A 23,660-nucleotide genomic window follows, 5' to 3' on the forward strand; every position below is an offset into this window, starting at 1 on the left:
GAGTAACTTGAAGAAAAACACTAGAGTTCTTTACATTCACTGGCCAAAAAATTGAAGACAGTATTTAAAACTACTGTGCTTCACTAGCTTCACTAGTAAACGTCCAATATTTAATACTTTCAGAGCAATAGTCTAATCCAGATTTGTAAAGCAATTCACTGTACCAAAATGCTAGATACATTTAAAATAATCTCTAAATCTACCACAACTGTCTCTGAAAGCCCTAGCACAAGGAATACTGTTATCCCTATAGCTACAGGAGATAATGTTCATTACACAGCATTAGTATTCACAAAAAATTGTAGAGCAATACATATTACTTATACATCCTGATTCTCTTTACATCAGTCAAGGCAGAATTCTTCTTTATTTAATGGGTTTTTTTCAAGCTTGGTGTTACATCACATAACTCGGGCGAGCAAATGGCATTTTGCTTTTCACACAGAACAGAGCAGCAGAGGCTGGTTGGAAAGTGGAGTCAACTTTCCAAGTATCCAGCTATGTTGCTTGCAAGAAAGTGATAAATCTTCTCCAGGACCAAGGAAGCAAGAACCGTATGACAGTTGACAGTAATAATTATCCTTTGGTTGCCATGACCTTAGCTCATTCTTCAGTACTGCATGGAAGTACTGCAATTATGTTTTGGGGAAAGAATAGGAAGCCTACAGCATGTTATTTTACTCACTTATTTCAGAGAGTAAGATAAATACAAGCCTCAAGCTTCCTTCAAAAGCATGAAACCTATGCAATTATTTATTTGTCACCTCTAAGATTGAAGTCCGCGTGAAATTTGGATTCACATAGCCTAATTTCTTTAGGAACTAGGAAAGGAGTGTTTCCCTTTAAAAAGCACACCATAAACAACACATATTTGTAAAGATGTTAACTTGCGTATTTTATACATGCTTTCTTGATTTTACCTGAGCTGCTTAAAAGATCGCTTTTTACTACAGGTTCCTATCTACATATATAACCCAGCTAAATATATGCAATTAAGAACACACACAGACCAAAATCACTTTATTTCCTCTTTTAGCTCTAAATTCATATCTGTGATAGGACAAGTCCAAATCCAATAGTTACTTCCTGACCTGTTTTATCATCTGTTCTTGATGTTACGTAAAGTGCTTACACTAAACATCACTGAGCTCTTACATAGCATTCTTAATCCATAAATCTGAAAGTACTTTACAAAAGATGACCATTATCCTGCTTCATCTATGAAAAGAAAAAACATGGACATCTTCAGGGTGAAATTCAGATCTCAATAAATTCCCACAGTCCACAGTGAAGCTGGAATTGCATCTCCCATCACAGTACCACTGGTCAGCCAGCACAGCACTCATCCCTGCAAAGCCTTCCATAACACTGGTGGCCTGTACGTTGCACTCAGCAATTCCACACACCACTTAGGCATCAATCCAGAGAGAATACAGCTTTCAATATGGTATCTTATTCAGCTTGGCAATTGCTAAAACACCTCCCATCCCACATAGGCAGCACTTTTAAACAGTGTACTTTATCCTTCTCCTGCCTCCAGCTCTAAACACACCACCATTACCATCAGTGGTGGAAACAACCGAGTCAAGAGCTGTGTTTGGGCTTTTCTACCGAAATCAATACTGCTTCAGACAGATACATTGGTACCAAGGTCTGAAGGTTCCATTCACGTGTCTCAAAGTATTTTCACCTCCACACAAACTCTACAACTATCTGATCTATAGGTAACCAGGTATGTGTTATCAAACCTCCTGCTTCATCCTTTGCTCTTCTCTTTTAGATTTGTTTCCCATGTTCACTCTTTGCACCTTGGTCTAAGTTAGATGTTTAAACTCATAGACTGCCTTAACTCTATAAACTCTCCTGTACTATTCAGAGGACCTAGAACCAAATACAGGAGATAAGGACTGAAAGCAGACTGTATACTAACAACCACACGGTTTACCAGGGTATCAATCTGATTGAACCTGCCAGACACTGCTGCATAGCCATTCTCTCTCTCTACTTCAGTAATGCATCTGATATATTCTATCCAGATATCATGACACGAGAAACCTTTGTAGTTTACAACTTGAGATTAAATTTAAGGGGTTATTGCTTTGACATGTGGTATCACAACCACGTCACGTCTACTTCTAGACTCAGGTAAGGTGAAGCAAGCTGACCCTGTGCACAAACATGAGCCAAAGAGCCATGGTCTTCATGAAAGGATTCAGAACACTTCAGTCTCCATAACACTCCACACAATAAAGTAGCCAAGGAAGAGAAAGGCATGCAAGCTTCCCCACCCACGGGGATAAAGGGAGTCATCCTGTATTCTCTGGTGCTAAGCCAGAGAGACTATTCTGAGCAGCTCTTCCTAGAATATTGTATGTTATATGAACTACCTGCTGTCTGATCTGGTGCATTCAGGAAGAAAAGGCACAAAAGTAGAGGAGACTGTATAATAGACTACATCTTCTGGAATGCACGTTTCCTAAAACGGGACCATCTTCCAAAAAACAGACGGGCAGCCTGATGGACTCCCATATCATTCGCCAAGGCATTCTAGAGAGAGCAAAGTCCGATGCCCTCGCAGGCAGGGCAGCACGGAGCGGGCGCAGCCGGACACGCAGCGCGGCCCGGGGCTGTCGGCAGCAGCCGCAGCTCCCGGGGCCTCCGCTCCGCCGGCGCCGCCGCTCCCGGGCCGCGGGCGGGGCAGCAGCGCCCCCCGGCGGCGGCGGCACGGCGCAGCCAGGGCCCGCTCCTGCCCGGGACCGCCGCTCCCGAGCCCTCCCCCGGGACCGGATCAGGCGCCAGGCAGAAAGGGAAAAGCCACGGGCATACAGGGATTTATTTTCTCCCGCACGCCGCAGGGAACACAGGGCGGGAGGTTCGTCACACGGTCCCTTCTCGGCGGGGGAATGGACAGCAGGCTCAGCTGCAGCAGGGCCGGCGACAATGATTCAGTGTGAGGCGTGTGCTGGCTGCAGTGTCATTTACTGAGCTGCATACAACTAATTTACCAGAAGCTGGAGTAGAAAAGAGTACTCTTCTCATCCTAAATTTTTTTCTGGCTCTGGTCTACATCTTAACAATTCCACTTCGAAGAGCATGCAGGTTTCTGCAACACATCTAAAATACAGAACAACTTTGAGACCGAAGTTTATACCAGGCCCATCCTCTTATTTAGAAGCTGTAATCATGTCTTTTACCATGCTAAAGTATAAATATGGGTCAGAAGAAGAAAAAAGACAATGTTAAAAGGGTAAAAGACAAAAGAATTAACCAAAAAGCAAACAAACAAAAGCAAACAAAATTAAACAGATTTCTGTAAACTTACACTCTAGGTCATATGAAAATTTACACATGCTTGGTGGAAGTTGATGCAGTACATAAAAATATTGTTTATGTAGTGAATATTTTTTTATATATTCACTTTTGTGACTCTGAAATACTGATTGCTTAATCTATAAAAGATGCAGAGTCCCTCAGACTGAAATCACAGGTAAACTCTAGCCAAATTCTGGCACTGAAGAGTTAGGGACAAAAGGTTCTATGACATAACTTCCCGGACTACACAAAGAATAAGTTCAGAGCCCTTAAAATCACAGGTTGTTCAAGACTGCTGGGCACACACTTTCTTCCAATACACTAAAATGTAACCTTTGATGCAGCTCTGTTAAAATACTCCGTAAAATTATTTAAAAGTAGCATGAACTGAATCTTTAAATACTTCATGTTTCAGAGTGTATTTCTTACTCATAGATAGTAACTCAAAAACCCTGCAACAAAAATAACAAACTGTTTTAATTCACAGTTGCAACACATAAACATGACGAGATCTGTACATTGTTAATCCCAACTTCCCCACTTCAACAGTTTAAGTTAAATGTCACATTTACATAACATTTACATAAAGATTCAGTTTTGTTTATACAAACCCCAGCCTTATTTTTGCAACATGCTCGATGCTAATTCATTATGTAACAACAGATTGTTTGCTGTTTTAAACAAATAAAAGGTTTCACTCTGAGAAGGTGTTTGAGAGACTGCAATTCCTCTGAAGCAATTTAGCGTCCAGTCTTTGTAACCGCTTCATCAAGTTTTTAAGGTTGGCTTGTTCTAAAACAAACAAGGTATTTTGTACCACTCTCAGAGACCCCAACTGATTTGACACATCACGGTCACCTGCACAGTTCACACTTGTGCTCAATACACACACAGGAGAACGGTCACAAAGTCTCCCAATGCAATCCACAGGAGTTTAATCATAGACTTTTAGCAGCGGTCATCTTGTGCTAAAAATTGGAACATTTTAGAAGATTCTGAGCACTATCCAGCTTATTGGTTTTTACTGAGGTTTTTTGTTTTCTTTTTGTTAATACCACTTCGCTCTTATCATTGCTTTCAACAGAAAACATTTAGACCACTGCTGACCCATTCAAAAATTACAAACAATAGCAAACATTGCAAAACTTACAGTGCATCTGAAAGCAGAGCTCACAGGAGTCTGCAATGCAGCTGGATGTAACTGCAGTATTTTATAAAAAGAGCTATATTTTTCAACTTCTCCATGCAGAGGTCTCTATGGATGGATTAGCTGCTATTCTCTTCTGCTTTAAAACTTTAAAATGATTTTTGCAGAAACCCTAAGGCCCCATATTGAAAGCAAGAAAGAATTCTCTAAGCTAATACCACTACCTCTTCACAGCAATAAAATAAATGCTTTAACCTTAAAATGACATATAAATTAGACACAAACCCAATTCAGCCACATCTACTGATTATTACAATTGTTTTTATTACCAACAAGACTACGTATTTAGGTTTAATACATGCTTACAGTCACAAAATTTCAAGTAAGTCCCTACAAAAGCTGTCTCCAGCACATCACACCACATCTATATCACAATATTCCCGAAGATGGGAAGAATCACCTTTTGTTCCTCTTAGCTCCTTGGCTAAGGAGGCATTATTGCAGTGGGCTTTCTTTTCCAAAGGGATTTTTTTGTAACACAACCTGGAAACAGCCCATTTCTGTCTTAGTCTGCTCCAGAACCTTGTACCACAGCTGGACACTCTTCACTGAAAATACTGCTTCTGCGATCTCCACTGGCTTTATCTGCACTGTTCCAGAGGAATACAAAGATCCCACAAATTCAAGACTAATCAATACTTACTAGCATCTCATACCCTGCAAGTCTCCTTGCTTTGCGTAAAGGCTAGGGATTGGAAGTCAGAAATGACCAAAAGAGAATTCAAGTACAGCAGTTACATATGTTCTACACCAAATGGTCCTACCTGCACATGACAAACAAATAACCAGCATTCCTGGATCCTTCCCCAGGTAGCCTATCAGTAGATTTAAGTGGAATGATGCAGTGCATCCCTTGCATCATTGGCAGTTTTTACTGTTTACATGGTTTGATAGTTGATGTCTACATAGTTTGATATATACAGATAGATACCAATTGTTTTCCTTCACCCAGGCATATTTCTGCTTACTCAATACTATTGTGCAAACACTGATCCATAAGAGAAAAACGAGACAGATACATAAAATTGTCACAGACATACCACAAGTTTTACTAAAAAAATAGTATTTTTTAATCCAGTAGGTCTCCCATTGACACAGGCAGACATAAAAGTCAAATGGATCTGCTCCATTCATCTGGGACTTTCAGGGAAACCAGTCATCTGGGACTTCCAGGGAAACCAGTACAAAGTTTTAGCAATACTGGTTACGATTAACCTTATTTGGAATAGACCAGCCAAAACCATACAATGCAGAAATTGTTCTGTGGGGCACCACATTTTCTTCAAGGTGTCTGAAGGAAGGCGAGTGCAGCACTGTGGCCATATTTTATGGCAAAAGGCTGACTAAAATGTCATACTTAAAAAAGAAGTTCCAAGGGTACATACTGAGGAACTATGAGGTGGTGGCATAGGATGACAAAGTTGGTGTACTTGTATCCACACCACCTACCAGAAACAAGTGGCCCATTGGTGTGAAGGACCCCCAGGACCACACACTGGTTTTTGTTCTTGGGAAAACGTGGTTTGCTTCAGAAGACAGCTTGGGCACACACTGTTGTGAGAATTTGGACTGTTCAGCTTAGAAAAGGCTCTAGAAAGATCTTACTGCAACCCTGCAAGATTTAAAGGGTGCTTATAAGGAAGATGGGGACAGATTACTGAATAGAGCCTACTGCAACTGGACAATGGCTTCAAGCCATTGAGGGTAGATTCAAACAGACAGAAGGAAGAAATTTTTTATTACAATGAAGGTAACAAAACACTGGAACAAGTTGCCCAGAGAGGCAGTAGATGCCTCATGCCTGGAAATATTTGAGGTCAAGTTGGACAGGGCCTGAGCAACCTGACCTAGTTGAAGCTGTACCTGCTCATTCCAGGGTAGGATGGGCTAGGCAATCCTTAATGGCCCCTCACAACAAAAACTATTGTATGATTCTATGACTGCTGTTTATGCTTTAAGGCTCACTAGGTATCCAGGACACAGAGTGAACCAAAAAGTCAAATTTCTTGCCAAAACAAAGAAAAAAAAAGAATGCATCTTTGGGATAGCTAGCACTTTCAAAGGCAGAGGTGTCTATCCACATACCTTTAACAATGCTACTGGAGAAAAGTGGAATCTCATTAATACTGTGCTGTCTATCCCAGCTTCAACATATTGGATCATCAACGGTATTTTATGGGCAGCTACATTCAAAAGAGCAGCAGAGATGGAACAGCACTAGCAGTGGTATTTGGTTGCCAAGAGAGGGCCATGAACACACTGAACACTGAACACACTGAACCTCACATAGAATCTCTGTCCAGCTGTTAGAGCCAAGAATCTCCACGGAGCTTACCTAGCAATGGAGTTAGAGAACTGCTGCAGCATATGTTGACTTTCCAACACCTGTATGCATTAAAGAGAAAGGGGAAGCTCAGAAGTTTGGGGCTTGTTATTGTGGAAATTTTGGGGTGCATTGGGGTTTTTGGGTCAGTTATTTTTGTGGGGTTTTTTTCAATACAGTGATAAAAAGATCTGCTTGGGTTTCTTTTTAAGCAGGGGCATAGATTTCTTTGGCTTCGGACAGCTTGAAGATGTGGGATCCCATGGGATTCCACTGCAAACTAATACAGGAGTTGAGCCAGATGATGAAGAGATTTTTCCATTTCTTCTTTCATAATCATACCTTAGAATGATAATCCCCTCTTTAACCATAAGATCATTCTGCCTTTACACAGAGATGTCCTTTTCCTAACTAAAAATCAGTAGAGGTCACCACACAGTAGATTTTTATCCTAGAGGTAAAATTTGTCATGCTTTACATGAGAAAATTTAAAAAGTGGATGATTTCCAAGTTTTGTATTCCGAGTACCTTTGCACCCAGGACTAAGCTAACCTAAATAACCTGCAACTCTAAACAAACTAAAGTAATTGCAAACCATGGGGTGAGCTGAGAGCACTGCTAACAGATGGATGCCTTTCAGAGACACTGGGGGTGTGTGGTCCTGCAGCTCTCTTCAAAGACAGATCTCTACTGAAATGAGTATGATTCACACTTTTTCAAAGGCACAGCGGAGCTGAAAGCATAGAGATTTTTCAAAAGAATCATGCCTGCAGGAACTGTCATTCTTCCCCACTGTCCTCATCAGTGCTGTCCTAAAGGAAGCACTGTTTGGCATCAGGACTGTAAATATGCCCACAAATTCACAATTTTATTTCATCCAATGCCCTGTTCTCAGCACTGGATGAAATGCCTAGATAAAATAGCTTCAGTGAGCAAAGGGCAACAGACAGCCTCTCTTACTCTTTCTCCTCTCAACTGCTATGCTAAAGGCTATTTCTATACATTTTTAACTCTGAAAATACACCTATTGCTCCATCCTGAGAATGCTCTGATTTAGAAGAAAAAGGGGTTTTCCTGCAGTCACATTGGGAAAATATCACTACCTTTGTATAGTACTTATGTGATTTAAATACATGACTAATAATTTTAGTAATCTTAAAGTAGTAACAAATAGATTCTTTCACATCATTGTGTGCAAACAACCTTCCAAATATAGTGGTATATTTTCCATTACTACTACCAAACAAGTTTTCATCACAAAAGTACTAATTCTTCCCTGGTGAGCTTCCAGGATCCCTGCTTCAAATATAATGGTATAGCTAACAAATATTCAAAACCCAGATCCCACATACTCAATTGCACAAATATAAGTTCCATGACACCACTTGATTCCAGCTTGCAAGCAGTAATTAAAAATCTAGTCACAGAATCCAGTTCAGTCCAAATCTGCAAACAGCACATTATTGGTCATTACAGTATAATACATACCTATCCATAGGTAGATACATTTGAAAATATGATATTTGTAAACTTTTCCAAGCTATCTTGAACTGTGCCTCTGATACCATTTTTAAGACATAGATAGGTGGACAGAAATTATTTTCTAATTATCTTTTACTAAGAACACAGAAAAAACCCTGTGTAGTTGTGATTCCCTGTAATACTTTGTGTCATGCTTCACTTGGGGAAGCCACTGACTGTGTACACCAGCCTGGTACATACAGTCCTAGTTCCTTAATCAGCATTTAATTAGGCAGATTGTCCTTTTAGCAGAGACTATTTTTAGTTTTGTTGGCCTCGCACTTTGTATTTGCAACTGGGGTCCCTGTTCCACAGCAGGGCCAAGTCATCATACTTAAAACAATATAATCTCTTTTGCATTTCAAATCCCACCTCATAGACTTTCAACGCTTCCTGCAACTCAGGTTTGATTGGGTTGATGTTTTTTCTTTCCTACTGTTTTATTTCAAATGAAAATGAAAACTGTGAAGAGGAGAGTAGAACATGTATTGACAGGGTTGTATGAACACAGGACATGACCTGCAAGTTCTAGAGAACAGAGACTGTCTAGGCAAAAAAAGGCAGTAACTTCCCAAAATTCACAAGGCACACCAATAGAAGATATTAACACCAAGTCTGTTTCCTACTCCAAAGTCACCTATTAGAAGGAATGGGTTTTTTTGGTTTGTTTTTTTTTTTTGGGGGGGGGGGGTTGTTGTTGTTGTTGTTGTTTTGTTGTTTTTTTTTTTGTTTTTTGTCAAGGAAACCCAAAACAAAACTCATTCTGGTACAATATGAGGGAAAATTATTTCCTCCCTAGCAGCACAGTTACAAAGAAAGCAGATGATGTAGTTAACAGAGGTAGGTAATAGGCTGAAAATGTCTAAGCTGAAGTTAGAAGAGAAACTGCACAGGTCACAGCTGGCTTTGAAAAAATCATACATTATTCAAAGATGACATTCACCTCATGCCAATTCCATGGCTATTTGCAGTCCAGGATCACACAAACATACAACTCAAATACTGCATCTCCTTGGGATGTAAAGCAATGCTGTATGAGAGAATAATATCTTACTCCATTCCTTGTATGAATAAAATGAAAATATTTTATGGCAGAAGCATTACATGGGGCTCAAACTTAGTACATCAATGCTTGCCATGATTCTACTCTTTGTTAAGTAGTTGTCCTCATTCCCAGAAGACCTTTTTGGACACAGTATTTCTTTTATAAAGTAGCATCTTTAAAACCATGTCTCAATATGATGATTTCAATTTCTTATACAATTATTTACAAACAAAATCTGCTTGTCAAAATATAGATGTAACTAATTTTGTAGAACTGATACCAGAACTTATATATCCAGTTGTCTATGAAATCTAAAACACAAGTACATTCAATAATACTGACACTATGCCTTTAATGAAGGGAGCTATCTGTTAAACACTGTAGTGTTACACAGAAAGAAATACGAAAAAAGCCCTAACTTTGCCAAGTCTACAGCTCAAAGGTTATGAGAAGTGGATTGGCCTGTGAAACCTTAAAAAATTTTACTTGTGACCTAGGCTCGTATGATCTCATATCTGGTGCCAAAAACCACATGGACTCCTGTGTGAAGGCTTAAGACAGTCTTTATCCAGTACTCTGTAATAAAGAGTTCAGCAGCAACTGCAACTCAAGGAAAGGCTGACACCACCCAATCCCCATGGTGCGACCCAAACAGTATCCTCTGGCTCATACATACTGGATTCATTCTTCCAATGTAGAGTTCTTCACTGACAGACATTTCAGTGGATGAAATAACTGATAGAATTCATTCTCTAAGTGCCCAAAGACCACAGAAAAATTGATCTTTCATAGTACACACTACACTTCTTTGTAAAGATCAGTAGATGGTAATACGTATTTTATTAAAAATGAAGGCAAACACATTCTTGGTGAACATCCGTGACTTTGCCCACACAAAAAACTCTAAACAGCAAAAACAGTTTCTCAGTGTAGAATTCAAATGCATTAACCTCCCTTTTCTTGCTGAAGTGCCCTGCTTTAATTGCTTCATCCTGCTAAATGCCATCAACCAAAGCACCCAAACAATGACTCCACTTTCCTTATTCACCTTCAGAACACAGACTGTTGCATGCATTGAATAAATTGGTTGTTCTGCTGAGAATATAAGACTCCCTTCCACGTTCCAAATTTTCTATAAAATTCAAGTCCTTTTTACAAGGTATGAAGGTACTAGAGTTATCAGTGGAAAAGAGTTTTTAAAAGCTTTTCTTCAATACAAGAAAAATTAAGATTTTCACAGCCACTGAAATTTCCTGAATCTTGTTTTCCTGAAGTTCATTAGAGAGTGACATTGAGTAGCCAAGACAAATCAACAGAAGACAAAAGAACTTACCATAGCATAAAGTAATACTGAATTCACATAGTAATTTCTACTTTTAATAACAGAAATGCTTTTTAACACGTTTCCTGGTTTCTGTAGGGATAGGGTCTGTTCCCTTCCCAGCAGCTAGTAAGGGGCTGTGTTTTGGATTTGTGCTGAAAATAGGGTTGCTGAAAACACAGGGATGCTTTTGTTACTGCAGAGCAGCACTCGCACACAGTCAAGGCCTGTTTTGCTCCTCACACCAGCAGAAGTAGACTGGGGGCATGCACAAGGGGAGCAGAGCAAGGGGACATAGCCAGGACAAGGGATATCCCAGGCCATATGGTGTCACACTTGGCATACCAAGCCGGGGAAAGAAGGAAGCAGTGGGGGGATGTTCAGAGGCAGGATGTTTGTCTTCCTAAGACACCATTGCACATGATGGAGGGAACGAACTCCTTGTTTTGCTTTGCTTGTGTGTGGCTCGGCTCATACTTTCCCTATTAAACTGTTATGACACCTCACAACTCTTCTCAGTTTTACCCTTCCAATTCTCCCCCATCCCACTGCAGGGAGTGAGTGTGCATGGGCCTGGCTACCAGCTGAGGCTAAACAGCAATATGGGAGTGCAATTCAAAGTAAGTACTAGCTTACCTGACCAGAAAGCGATGCAGCCCAACGTCAAAGCTTCTGCAAGAAAAAAAATCCGCCAAATTTTGATTATTAAAAATTACTACTCTGTGGCGTCTGAACAAACACCGTGTTTCAAAACAATAATACCAAATAGAAAGTTAAAGAACTGATAAAGGAAAGAGCAAAAGTAAAACACACAATTTCCTTTCTGTGATGACACATGGAATTTAAGATGATCATCATATTACAATATTTAGGTGCATGTTATAAAGATCACAAATCTCTTGTTAGAGTACTTATTCAATAAAGTATTAACATTCATAGTATTGTAACACACATGAAACACAAAATGTTTATATACTGTTACTGGAAATAATGTAAGCATCCTGGTCACCAGCACATTTTCTGTCATATGCAAGTAGATCTCCTGAGCAAAACTGCTGTGGAATCTCTTTCCTCTTTTCTGCTCAGTACTGCACTAAAATGCAAGGGACTGAATTCTCTTCACGATAAAGAATTATCAAAAAAATCTCTTATGTCTCCTTCAAATATAGAATTTCCAAGAAGCTGACCTTACAATTGTGTTCCACTCACTCAGTAAGGAAATTACCTTTGAGGACTTCTGACAGTAAGTACAAGTTCGATCACATTAAATTACACGAACCATATCTGAAATCTTCAGCCCTAACAACATACAGTGACAGTAGCTGTCAGCGTTTCTTCCCCTTTTCTAGTTCCTCCATTCCTAAGATAACTCGGGAGAACCAAGCTCATGAACAATGTACTAGCAAACCCTTGACAGGATACAGGAAGGTATCTGCTGATTTGAGACATTTACCTTTTTCTGAAGTATGTGCCAGCTTTATGGGACTACCCATACAACCCCACATTAATTGCATGCCTAGTGGCACAGGTGGAAAATGCAAGTGTCATTCCCAGTACTGGACTTGGTCTGGAATGGGATTATATTTCCCATACACAAAAAACATTTTGGCATATACTAAGCTCTTGAGCATTCTGTTCCAAAAAACCTAATTGGTCTTTTTGAGTACAACACAGTTTTATTTGAACAGTACTGCTTGCTGTGTGCTGCTTTCTAACTGAAAGAGCATGAGAAATCATTAGATAGTTAATGGCATCCTCTTAGCAGCAAACAGATAATGAGCTGCAGAAATTCCAGGAGTTAACAGGGAAGGAAAGCCCACTTGTTCAGTGGGGTAGAGAGGGGAGTAACAAATTTCGCACTGAAAAGCTGCCTTGTAAGAGAAAAACTTCCTGCCAGAAACATGTACCTGGTCATCATTAAATCTGTATTTTTCACCACCCTTTCCTGCAATCATTCCACCTTTTATATTATTGTTATATGACTGTGCATGAAGTCCATCCAGTTACCTTTCTGCATTCATCCTGTATTTTGGCTCCCTCTCTTCACTAAAATGTTCTGTGTTGTACAGTTTTCTGTATTGGAGCTGGACACAATCTGTATTTTTAGCTCTGCAAACCTTTTCTTCCTAGGACCATGCACTCAGAATGTTTGTACTGGGGCAGGGAGAGAGAAAAAGAAACTTGCAGAGTTTCAGGAGAGAGCTGTATGTGAAACAGCCACCTTGCACACTGTCAGTCAAGTTCTCCCAGCTGTTCTCCATGGCACTCAGCAAATCTGCTGCAGTCTCTGATGGGACACACAGACCCAGCCTCTTGTGGACAGGGATGTGGAACATAAAAATATCACTGCTTTTGACCCTGAACCAAAAGCCAATGGACTTGGCTTACCAAAAGCATGGAAACTGAATGGTCCTGCTAACTTGAGATATCAGAGCCGAGGGAGATTGGGGTGGACAAAGCTGAGGCAGAGTGGGTTCAAAAAGGGAGGGAAAACAAGATAGTTTGCTGTAGATGCCATAACATGCCATCTTTGCCTCATTTTTCACTCTTTACAAAACATTATTTAAAAAGCATATATATTTATATAAAACATTTATCTAAAACAGTTGCTACTAGAAAAGTTTTGTAAGTTTATTTCATAAGGGCTTTAGATATTGGATATTTTGTGGAAATATTTTTAATAAGTATTAAAAATAAGCATGCATAGAACCAATTTATTAGAATAAATAACAAGAAGGGAAAATTATCAGAGCCTCACTAGATAGAATTCAGCATATCTAGACAGAGCCCATTACTCCTAAGTTTGAGTTTGTACATCTGTACATTTCAACAGTCTACCCAAGATCCTGAATTCTAAACAGTGTAAGTAGTCCTTTAAGCTATAACTACATTATGACCAACAGAATTTTAACATTATAAAGCACCATCTGAGTGTGCAGCTAGATCTTAAGGACACTTCAAGACAGTATCATTGATTAGTTCCAAAAGCAAGAATATCAAGGCTGAACAAGTTCAAATTGTAAATGAGAGAAATGGTTGCATTACTTAAGGCTATGGATATTGTCTACATACACCTGGCATAATGAACAGAAATATTGTGCAAAGCACAAACACTGACAAAAAGCATTACAGAAGGCTGGTTTTGACAAAACACTACCACAGACACTTTTGACTGTTCTTGTTTGTATTTAAATACGTACTGCAGTCAAGTTGACAAGTAAAGTGAAAGTACAGTGAAGCTGCAATAGAAACAGATCTAGCAAAATACAGGATTTAGCTGGTAGTTCTTGCAATTTAACGTGCCTCAGCTACTTCAGTTTCAGACATGCCTCAGTTATGTAGGTTTCAGAAATCCTATAATGAGTGTAATTTTTCAAAATAAACATTTTCCTTAAAATCTAAAATAACAAGAGAAAGGATATCCTCAGCAATATGAGTAAAAATTATTTACCAGTTAAATTCTCTACACTGCTCAAATGTCAGTAGCTATATAGTATTTCAAACTTTGGAGAAATAAGTAAAATCTGGTTTATCAAAATAGCAATGGTCTTAAAACAAAGCAAAATCTTAACTAGCCAAAGGAACAATAAAGAGGAGATAAATTTAACCTCAATTTCATAATCATTATAGACAATACAGACAACTTGACAGCTATTTTCTTTATAAAAGCATCCCTAATTCTGCTCCTCCGAAGTGCAGTTTTGAATCTAGTTTTATAGAACTTTCATGCTTTTCTTAAGCATGGAAGCTCTAGTTTGATACAATTCAACAAAGCATTACATACAAATCCTTCATAATCAAACTTGTCTTTTCCCAGTACATCAACTACAGATTAGTTACCAGTAATATACATGCACTAAACCAACAAAGACCTTTTCCAAAATACAATCTTTGAAAATATACCTGCAGGAGAAAGAGGAATGATTGAAGGCAGAGGTTTCAAAATTATTTCAGACATGCAGTTTCTGCTCTGAAAGCTAAATGCATTATGCAACAACCTGTCTTCAAATTTTCATTCAGAACAAGGATGATGGAGGAAAAAATTAAAACTTGTAAGCACATAGCATCCAGAGGATTGTTTATAATCCCACTTCCCACAAAGCTGTGCATTCCTTTAACTGAAGTCTAAATGCTGGTTCCTCAAAAGAGGAATTGTGTGAGCCTCTAGTACACAGCTTTTATATTCAATCAAGTTATGCCAGCGTATGGTATTTAAGAACTTGACCCCACAGATTGCCTAGATGAAAATTGCTACTTATTAGCTGTTTTAGGGACTACAGTTCACAATTCCAGTATGATGACTAAAGAACCCTGATCTCATAAGGTCTGATTGTTCCCAAGGATTTACAATGATATAAAAAAAATTAAATACTGAGCACATGCCAAGATTACAAGAACCAACAAAGTTAAGCCAGCGACTAGAGCCATATTTTATTAAACCAATTGCAATAATTTCAGTTGCCCAACTCTGATTTTGTGCATCCATATTTTTAAGCCATGTGCTGAAGAGAAACCAGCACAGCTTTATTTTCTGTCAGTTCCCCCCAGGACTGCTGGGCTACACACTATTCCTTAAAACAAAGTACAGCAAATCAGGCAGTGTGCAGCATGATCTGGGAAGTATTTCGCTAACCATAGACTTCAAAAAGATGTACACGGAGACAGGCAAATGTGACACTGTGTACCCAGAGACTGCATGACTGCATTGCACTGTAGACAGAAATATCCCAGACACCTTAAAAACAGTCATGTTGCCACTGAACATAAACAGTTCTGAATGCAGAAAGGAACGGTGTCATTTCTATAAGCAGGACAGGACTTTGCTGGAGCAAACAACATAACTGCACTTAAATCTCTCCAAATCAGCCTGGTTGCCATTTATGGCAGTGATGCAAACCAACAAGTGGGTTATATATTATAGCTTCAGTACTCTGGGTATTCAACATCTCTTTAAAAAAGCATTTTAGGTGCTGCAATGTTTCAACAACTGTTCTTGGCCCTTTCTTTTAAAATGTGGCTCAACTTGACACTGGAAAGTCAAACTCATTCCCTTACCCTCAGAGCAGCATATTTAACTGCAGAAGTGTTTGCAAGACTAGCACTTCCATCAGCTGTCTTGGCAAATAAATGTGGCACTCAGCCAATGAGCTGCTGACCAAGAGTCTCTCCCACACCAGAGTATTTTACACTGGAGACTGAGGAGTCTGAATGACAACTGCCTTCACTGACACAGCACTCAAGCTGCTTCATTGTCCCTCTTTCTTGTGCAATCCCTTACAGCAGGATGCCCAAAAGACTTTAAAAGGAAATCCCCTTTTTTCCCAGAACTGCTTTTCTGGGTTCCCCTATATCTGCTCATGTTTCTTCCAATGTGGCCTGTGGCAACCTCCCCAGCAGGCAATGCCTTAAAGATGAGTGCTTCCAAATTTCAAATAATTACAAGTGTGCAATGTGAATCTGAAACATTTTTTTGTCTTGTCTGAAGAGATTACTACCAGGAAAGCAGATACTAAAGTCTATACACGGGTTTTGTAAGTACTATTATTTAATGCCTCGAGGAGCTGTAAAACTCCGCTAAAGCAAATCCCCTGGAGGGGGTACAGCCTACCAAACAGAGAACGTATTTTTCAAGCACTGACTGCTACCAATTGATTCACCATCATCTTCATTATTAAATAAACATCTGGGAAACCCATCTATATTTTTAAAAGACACTTTTGCCTGTCTGTGGCTTGCATTCACTCAGTTTTCTGCAAGTTTGCTATGAAGGTGTAGGTTTCAGGTAAAGCTTGTTTCTTTAGTGTGTGAATACTGCACAATTCTTCTTTTAAATAACATAGCTGCCTTGAATATACTGTTGCATATTGAATACCATATTTAGAAAGCTGATGCACAACTTCAAATAGAAAAACAACAATTAAATTGTCACAGAAGATTTTGCAGGAGAGAAAACACAATAAGCAAATCAAAAATATTCACTTAAATTGTGAATATTGTGTAGCAGTATTAGTTTTTAAATTGAAGACAGAGGTGCCTGATGAAAAATGCAAGCCAGTCCAATCCAACAATCTGTTTGGGTTTATCTATTACCTTAACTATAGAATAGACTTTTGGACTGAGCCTTAAAAGTCACATTTTAATATTTTTCTGGGGACTCTTTTGCCATACACAAGGATGTTTTTGGAGCTCTTATTTTTGAGGTTACCCTTTCAATTTTTGCAAGGCACTTGGTGAATTCCACCCACATACATATCTTAGTTTGCCCACTGATATGATAGTGAAATTGGGAACAAATGCGTATATGGAGTTCTTTTGGCATTCCTACCATTCAGCAAATCCTATAATTTCCTATACATCTCCATTCTTACCATGCAACATAGAAAAAACCCAAATCATAGCTCAATCCCATGATAAAATTCCTGTTTAAGTGAATTCAATGTTATTGTAAACATCAAGATCTTAAGAACTTGCTAAGCCTAGATCTCAAGCTTCAGCGGACTCTGTTTGCAAGCTTTGACTTTAACCACCTGCAATGCAGTAAACTACTAGCAGTTTGCTTTTATTTCAAGGTAAAAATGCACTAAGAGTAAAAATAAAAAATCTATGCTATTTGAAAAAGAAAATATGAAGACTGTCAATTGTTTTCATATCATATCTCTGACAAGCAATTTCTTGCAATAATAAGCAGAATTTGTGTATACATGAAGTTATCATTCTCTGACACTTGCTTAAGGACACTGGAATTTTAACGCTTCATGCTTAGATAAAACACTTTGAATCTCTGTGGTGTTTCCTCCTGGAATGACTCAGCAGTATACCAACTTGCCTTTTGGTTTCCTCCATTATTAGAATAACCAAAGCTGCCCCTGCATTGTGCCTGTGCTGAATGCTTCTACACAGAGGTTCCTGCTCAGTGCTGTGAGTGCTCTGTAGCACAAATATGGCAAATGCACCGACATTCACGTTACTTCACAGAAACAGTCCTTTGTAAATGTGTGATGACTTTAAAGTAAAGCCCTAAACATTTTATTTGGGAAGTATTTGCTGCATAGCACCACAGGGAGAAGCTAGGGCTTTCTATATGCATGAGAATGGTGGAAATCCACAGTGAAATCCTGACACCAAGAAAATCAGCACAAAATCCTCACTGATTTCAAGGGAAGCAGAAATATACCTGGACTAACTCTGGACAGCCTATAGAATGCAGGATATTTTGGTCCAGCTATGGTGTGCATTTTGTTAGACACACTCTTACCTCCAAGTAGAAGCTATTAGTTAGTCTCAAAGCTTCATCTGCACAGTTTCAGTTAGTAGCTGGGAACTCAGGCTGGAGATCTGCATACTAAAAATAATCTACAATAAGACACCCACAAGCAGAAAGCTCTTTTGAGGACCACAGAAAAACACTTCACAATGCCAGTGGCCTTCAGCCTACAAATTGAACTCATGACCTAATATATTTTGTTGTTCTATTTCAGTTTAAATGCAGAACTTGTATTGTATCAGAAAGCCTGAGGAAAGTTTTAATGATTCTAGGCAGTGATTCCTACTTACCCTTGTAATTTCCTGGACAGAAGGAGAAGCAGAACATTCAGTGGGCATCAGCCATTGCCAGTGTTTATGTGAATTACACACAAGTCTGCTTACTTGGGAGGCTTTAAAATAATAAATTGGATCTGTTTCTCAGATATCCCATCATTGAATCTGGGTGATTCAGCTCAGCAAACACTATTTTAAAAAGAGAAGTCTCATTTGTATTCCATTAATCTCTCCTACAACCCTTCAGAAGAAGTATTACTTTAATTTTATACCTTCCCCAATTCTTTAAAAGCTTATGGTAGCTAATGGAGAGTGGTTGAAACCTAATGCCCATTAGTGGCAAACTCCCATAGGGAAAGTTCTCCCTCAGTCTTTGTCACAAGGCTCCTGCACTGCAGCGTGATTGTCCAATTACTGTGAGATCTCTATCCTGACTGCAAACAGAGCAAACAAGTTTATTAACAGCCATTACTCATTTCCTACAGTAGTTGTGAGCAGGCAGAGCGCTGCTTGCCAAATGTGAGCAGCAATATTAGCTTGTATCTACACAGAGCTCATATCAAATACAGTGAACAATGGGCTTCATAGGTGAAGAGCAGTAGGTGGGCTTAGCCTGATTGCTAAAAATCCCAGCAATTTCAAATTACAGGGACAATGCAGTCATTACACAAACAAATTCCCAATAATTATGTAATTTAGACCCAAGAAGGATTAGGGTGCCTTATTACTGCACTTCTTTGTGCACTCCAGAGTAACAGATTGTTTTTTCCTCTATTAAAGAGATTTAAGGAGCCTTTCAAAGCTTTGATATAACCAGCAAATTGAACTGTACAGTACAGTAGGTAACTGCAACATGCACCAATTTAGCTGACATGGAAAGCAGTTAAATCTTTTGTCTCCATCAGTGAGAGAGAGAATGGATAACCAGGCCAGAACTTTCATATATTCAGGTGACAGCTCAAAACATCACAGATCAACACTCAGCTTTAAGCATCACCACAGTTAACAAAAAATATGGTAAATCAGGGAGACTTATTTTTAAACTTTAAAACAAGTTATTCCACAATTAAAGGTATGCACTAATTCTGCAATTCAATAGCCAAGTTTCTGGCAAGAAGTTGAAGCATTCAGATATTGGCAAACAGGTAGAATATTTAAAAATTACTTATAACTCCACCACCCAGGGAGAGCTTTCTTGGACTCCAGCTGTCTGTCAGTCCACACTGTGACTGCATTTAACACCAAATCATTCTGCTTTGGAATACCACAGGAGTTGTAGAGGGCAAGGACATACAGGAACACCTGCCTTACCTTCAACTTTATGTATCCAACAGAAGGAAGAAGAGCACTTTCCATGATTCAGACTCAGCATCCTCAAAGACCATATTAAAATCTCCTCAAGAATGAAAACTTAATATTCTTTAAGTGTTTTAAAGCACACCACACCTAGCTCTCTAGGCACACAAGCTTTCCATGACACAACTGGTTTTAGGCATGTTATTTTTACCAATTTGAGATCTGATCCACTGCTCTTGTACAGTATGACAAGAAACCTAATCCTATGACTTCACAGTGTAAAGTCTGCAGACAAGGGCTTCTGCACACTTCGGGAAAAATCTTAACTTGCAATAAATTCTTCTTTATTCATGAGCACTGTGGGCATAACTGTATTTAGTCCAAACATGCTTTTAAATAATCCTTTTTCATATTTAAAATATCACCTCCAAAGCACAGCAGGGACAAGATGCCTTTTGATTTTGGAATAGAAATGTTGCAGCATTAACATTTTTTAAGTCTAAAGCCAGTGAGAAGCTAGGTAATTAAAAGACATTTATTCTACCTGATACGCTGTCTGTAACATACTGGACGATTTCCTTTTTTGAAAATATCAAAGGGTAAAAATATACCAGAAGAGACAATCGTAAACTCTACAGGAAAGGAAAATATGCATAAGCATGTCCTTCCTTTTCTTGTTTCTCAGTTCCAGCTGCTCAGTACTTCTCATGACAAACATGGAGTAGAGTACTTTCAAAAACATAGCTGTCGAGAACTGTAGGACAAGTACAAAACAAATCACCCGGACAATACCTGATTCTCTTGAAGCTGACTGGTAGGTCCTTCATAGCACTGAAAATGAGATTCTCTGGTCAAGTAGGCTTGTCCAGCACCCCTGGCTCTAATCCCCAGACAGCCCCTCTCCCCAGGCACAGAACCTCAAAGGAGGTCCCACAGGTTTGGAAAGCAGCTGCTACAATCCTTTCTACAGCAGGGTAGGCAGCAGGGGTGAGCCACAGGCCTGGATGTGCCATTCAAATTTCTACCAGGCTTTGGATGATTCCTGCTGAATCCCTCCTTCCATTTGCCATGGAGACGTGCAGTTTCTTTCCACTGCCTGCCTCTCCTTCCCTCATGCAAAATTTTCAAGGCTTGGTAACTTAACTACTCCTGAGGATACCTGCCATGTAAAGAAGTTTAACCTATCATCTTTCCTTTCTTCCCTGCAATTACTGCTAAATGACAGGTTGCACAACAGCACTTTGCTATTATTACAAACATGTAATCAGAGAACTAAACTCATAGGAAGAAGAAATTCAGGGAGAAAATCTGCTATCTCCTATTTCAGACCATCCATCAGCCTATCCAGAAACACCACAACAAGACCCAAATAGAAAGAGTGAACCTTTCACCATTTGTTAGAGTACAAGCCCCTAAACACACAAAGGTACATTACTCTGACCCCAGAGGCAGGAATGTCATCCTGACTACACAGATCTGCAGCACAGCTATAGTTGCTGTTGTTACACACAATTATGTTTGTGTTAATTTGCGCCAAGCATTGGTTATTTGAGAATTTAAGGAAGCAAGCTTTCCAAGTCAAGCACTGACAGAAACTCCCACTTCTGATCTTATTTAAATTTCCCTAATCGTGTTTTACAAAGCCTTTCAGCATCTTTCTTGTCTTGATATGCTTAACAAGCTGATTTCCAAGATTATTTATTCCACTACTAAAAATCAGAAGCCCAAAGAACAGAAAGTATGTGTCAAACTGGTTGAGACCATAAGAAGCACAGATGAAAATGCGCTCAAGTAATTACCTCTACAGGTCAGGTAGTCCATTTTCCTTTCTTAAATATCTATTTCAGTCCTCACCACAAATTAATAGGCAATTGAACAATTGAACAATTTTATCAAGAGTTTAAGCCAGAAATAAAAGATGGTAAGCTTTTCCAGACTATTCATCATTCCAGAATTATTGCATGTGGTCACAGTGATCTCTTGTGCTCACACTCACACATAACATAAGTGTGAGACTTGTCTTTTCCCAGAAAAGTCCAAAACAAAGGGAAAAAACCTCTGGCAATGTCCTTTTTGACAGACATGTAAGGAATTGTTTCCAGAAGGAGGAAAGCTTCACGATCAACAGTAAAAGTAGGCAAAAAGTACCAGGATGAGGAAAAAACAAATGTAAATAAATTTACATTTTTATCTGTAGATCTGTTCTCTATGGCATCATTATAGCCAAGAATGTGATAAGCCCACAGCAGACTGTAATCCATAATTTGAAGCAATTCACTGAGACCTTGCACAAAGACCACTTTTTTTCATGTCAGGCAAATAATCTTTAGCAGTAATGAGGCCAATAAATTAAACTAAATAGCAGACCATTTCTTGCAAATCATAACCCAGATGCCATTTTTGATGTCACTAAAACATCACTAGCATAAATTTAACTTGTTCGTATAGAGGTGTGTGTGTCTGTACATGCAAAATACAGCCCTCCTAGTCCACTCCTTAAGCATGCAAGAAAACTGGGGGTTGCCTTATAACAGACTCTTGTCTGTCAAGAATCAGGGTGTTAAATACAGAGTAGAATTTAGAACTTAAAGCATGGTAGTTGAAAACAATCTGATTTTTATCATTGCATTTTTTTATTTTCCTCTGGCAGCATTCTTCAACTTCATTTTCTTTATTATAGTTGAAATACTGTTTACACTGAAATCTACTTTTCATATGCTACTTCTGCCTGCCTTCTTGAAAAGCCTCTTCGCTTGCTGAGACTAACCTGCATTAAACATGCATCAAGGTTTAGCACAACTCATCCCCAACACACTTGTCTCCAAACTATCTTGGGATACTTGAGAAGGACAAGATTTCAAGGTGGAAAGACACAGAAGTAGTCATGGAATCACAGAATTGTTTGGGTTGTAAGGGACCTTTAAAGATAATCTAGTTTCAATGCCCCTGACCTGTGTAGAGACAACTCTCACTAGACCAGGTTGATCAGGACTCCATCCAACCTGGCCTTGAACACTTCCAGGGACAGGGCATCCACAACTTTTCTGGGAAACATATTCCAATGCCTCACCACCATCTGACTAAAGAATTGATTTTTAGAATTTAATCTAAACCTCTTCTCTTTCACTTTAAAACCATTTCCCCTTGTCTTTCACTATCTGCCTGCATAAAAAGGTCTCTCTCCCTATTTTTTATATGCCCCCTTTAGGTACTAGAATGCCACAATGAGGTTTCCCTGGAACCTTCACCTCCCCAGGCTGAACACAACTCTCTCAAACCATCTGCATAAGCAAAGTGCTCCAGCCCTCTGAACATCATCAAGGTATTGTGCTTCTGCACATTTCAAATCAGTCTATGACAAGAAATAACTGGGGGGGTTATGTCATGCTGTTCCCATGGCGTGGTAAAATATATCTAACTAATGTGTCCAACACTTTTGTTGCAGAGTCACACTCTGTAACAGTACTAAAAAAAAAAAAAAAAAAAAAAAGCATGATTATTTTCCCATGAACAGCAGCTGACCTAACTGTTGTCCCAATTTACAAATTCACAAGTTCCTCTGTGGAAGACATTGCCAAGATAATTTACCAATATGTCAAAATTGATACAGGATTTAGTTATGTACTATAATTTGTTTCTGTAGTTTCCAAACCATTACTCCTCCACTAGGATATTTTTCCATATTCAAGTTTCAATTTGCAAGTTTCAGCAGTAGCACAACTTCTTCTAGTTGCACTACACAACTCATCCCCCACCTGAGAAGTTGTGTGGCAAGCATCAGCCTTCACTAATTCTTTAAAAGCACAAATGTTCAACAGCATTGGTTCTCTCCCACAATTCATTACCTTGATTTTCACCTTGGTAACAAAAACTAAGTCTTATTTTGTCATGGCTTAAGGTAAAGCAGACATTAAAAACTAAGATTGTGTGACACTGAACTGCTATCCTCTCAGGAAATCAGGAGCTCAGAGATTCCTTTTCACAACTATAATAAAGTTTTTGAATAGCAGTGTATTTATCATGTATTTATTAGCTATGCAGCTGCATATTTAGCAAGCTAATGATATCCTGGCAAAATGAAACCAGAGTAACACAT

The 23,660-nt window shown here is 39.0% G+C and overlaps 1 protein-coding gene across 2 annotated transcripts in view; it reads right to left on the minus strand.

The window, feature by feature from the left end:
• HHAT (hedgehog acyltransferase) overlaps positions 1-23,660 on the minus strand; it is a 147,136-nt gene that overhangs the window by 102,085 nt on the left and 21,391 nt on the right. Inside the window, exon 9 of one of the 2 annotated variants that reach the window (XM_063390738.1) lies at positions 11,366-11,401. The exons of the other annotated variant lie outside the window; for it this stretch is intronic. Within the exon in view, the coding sequence (XP_063246808.1) occupies positions 11,366-11,401 (36 nt within the window). The remainder of the gene's footprint in view (positions 1-11,365; positions 11,402-23,660) is intronic. 2 annotated transcript variants of the gene reach the window in all.

The sequence above is a fragment of the Prinia subflava genome, chromosome 2 (assembly GCF_021018805.1).
Source record: "Prinia subflava isolate CZ2003 ecotype Zambia chromosome 2, Cam_Psub_1.2, whole genome shotgun sequence".
Taxonomy (NCBI): domain Eukaryota; kingdom Metazoa; phylum Chordata; class Aves; order Passeriformes; family Cisticolidae; genus Prinia; species Prinia subflava.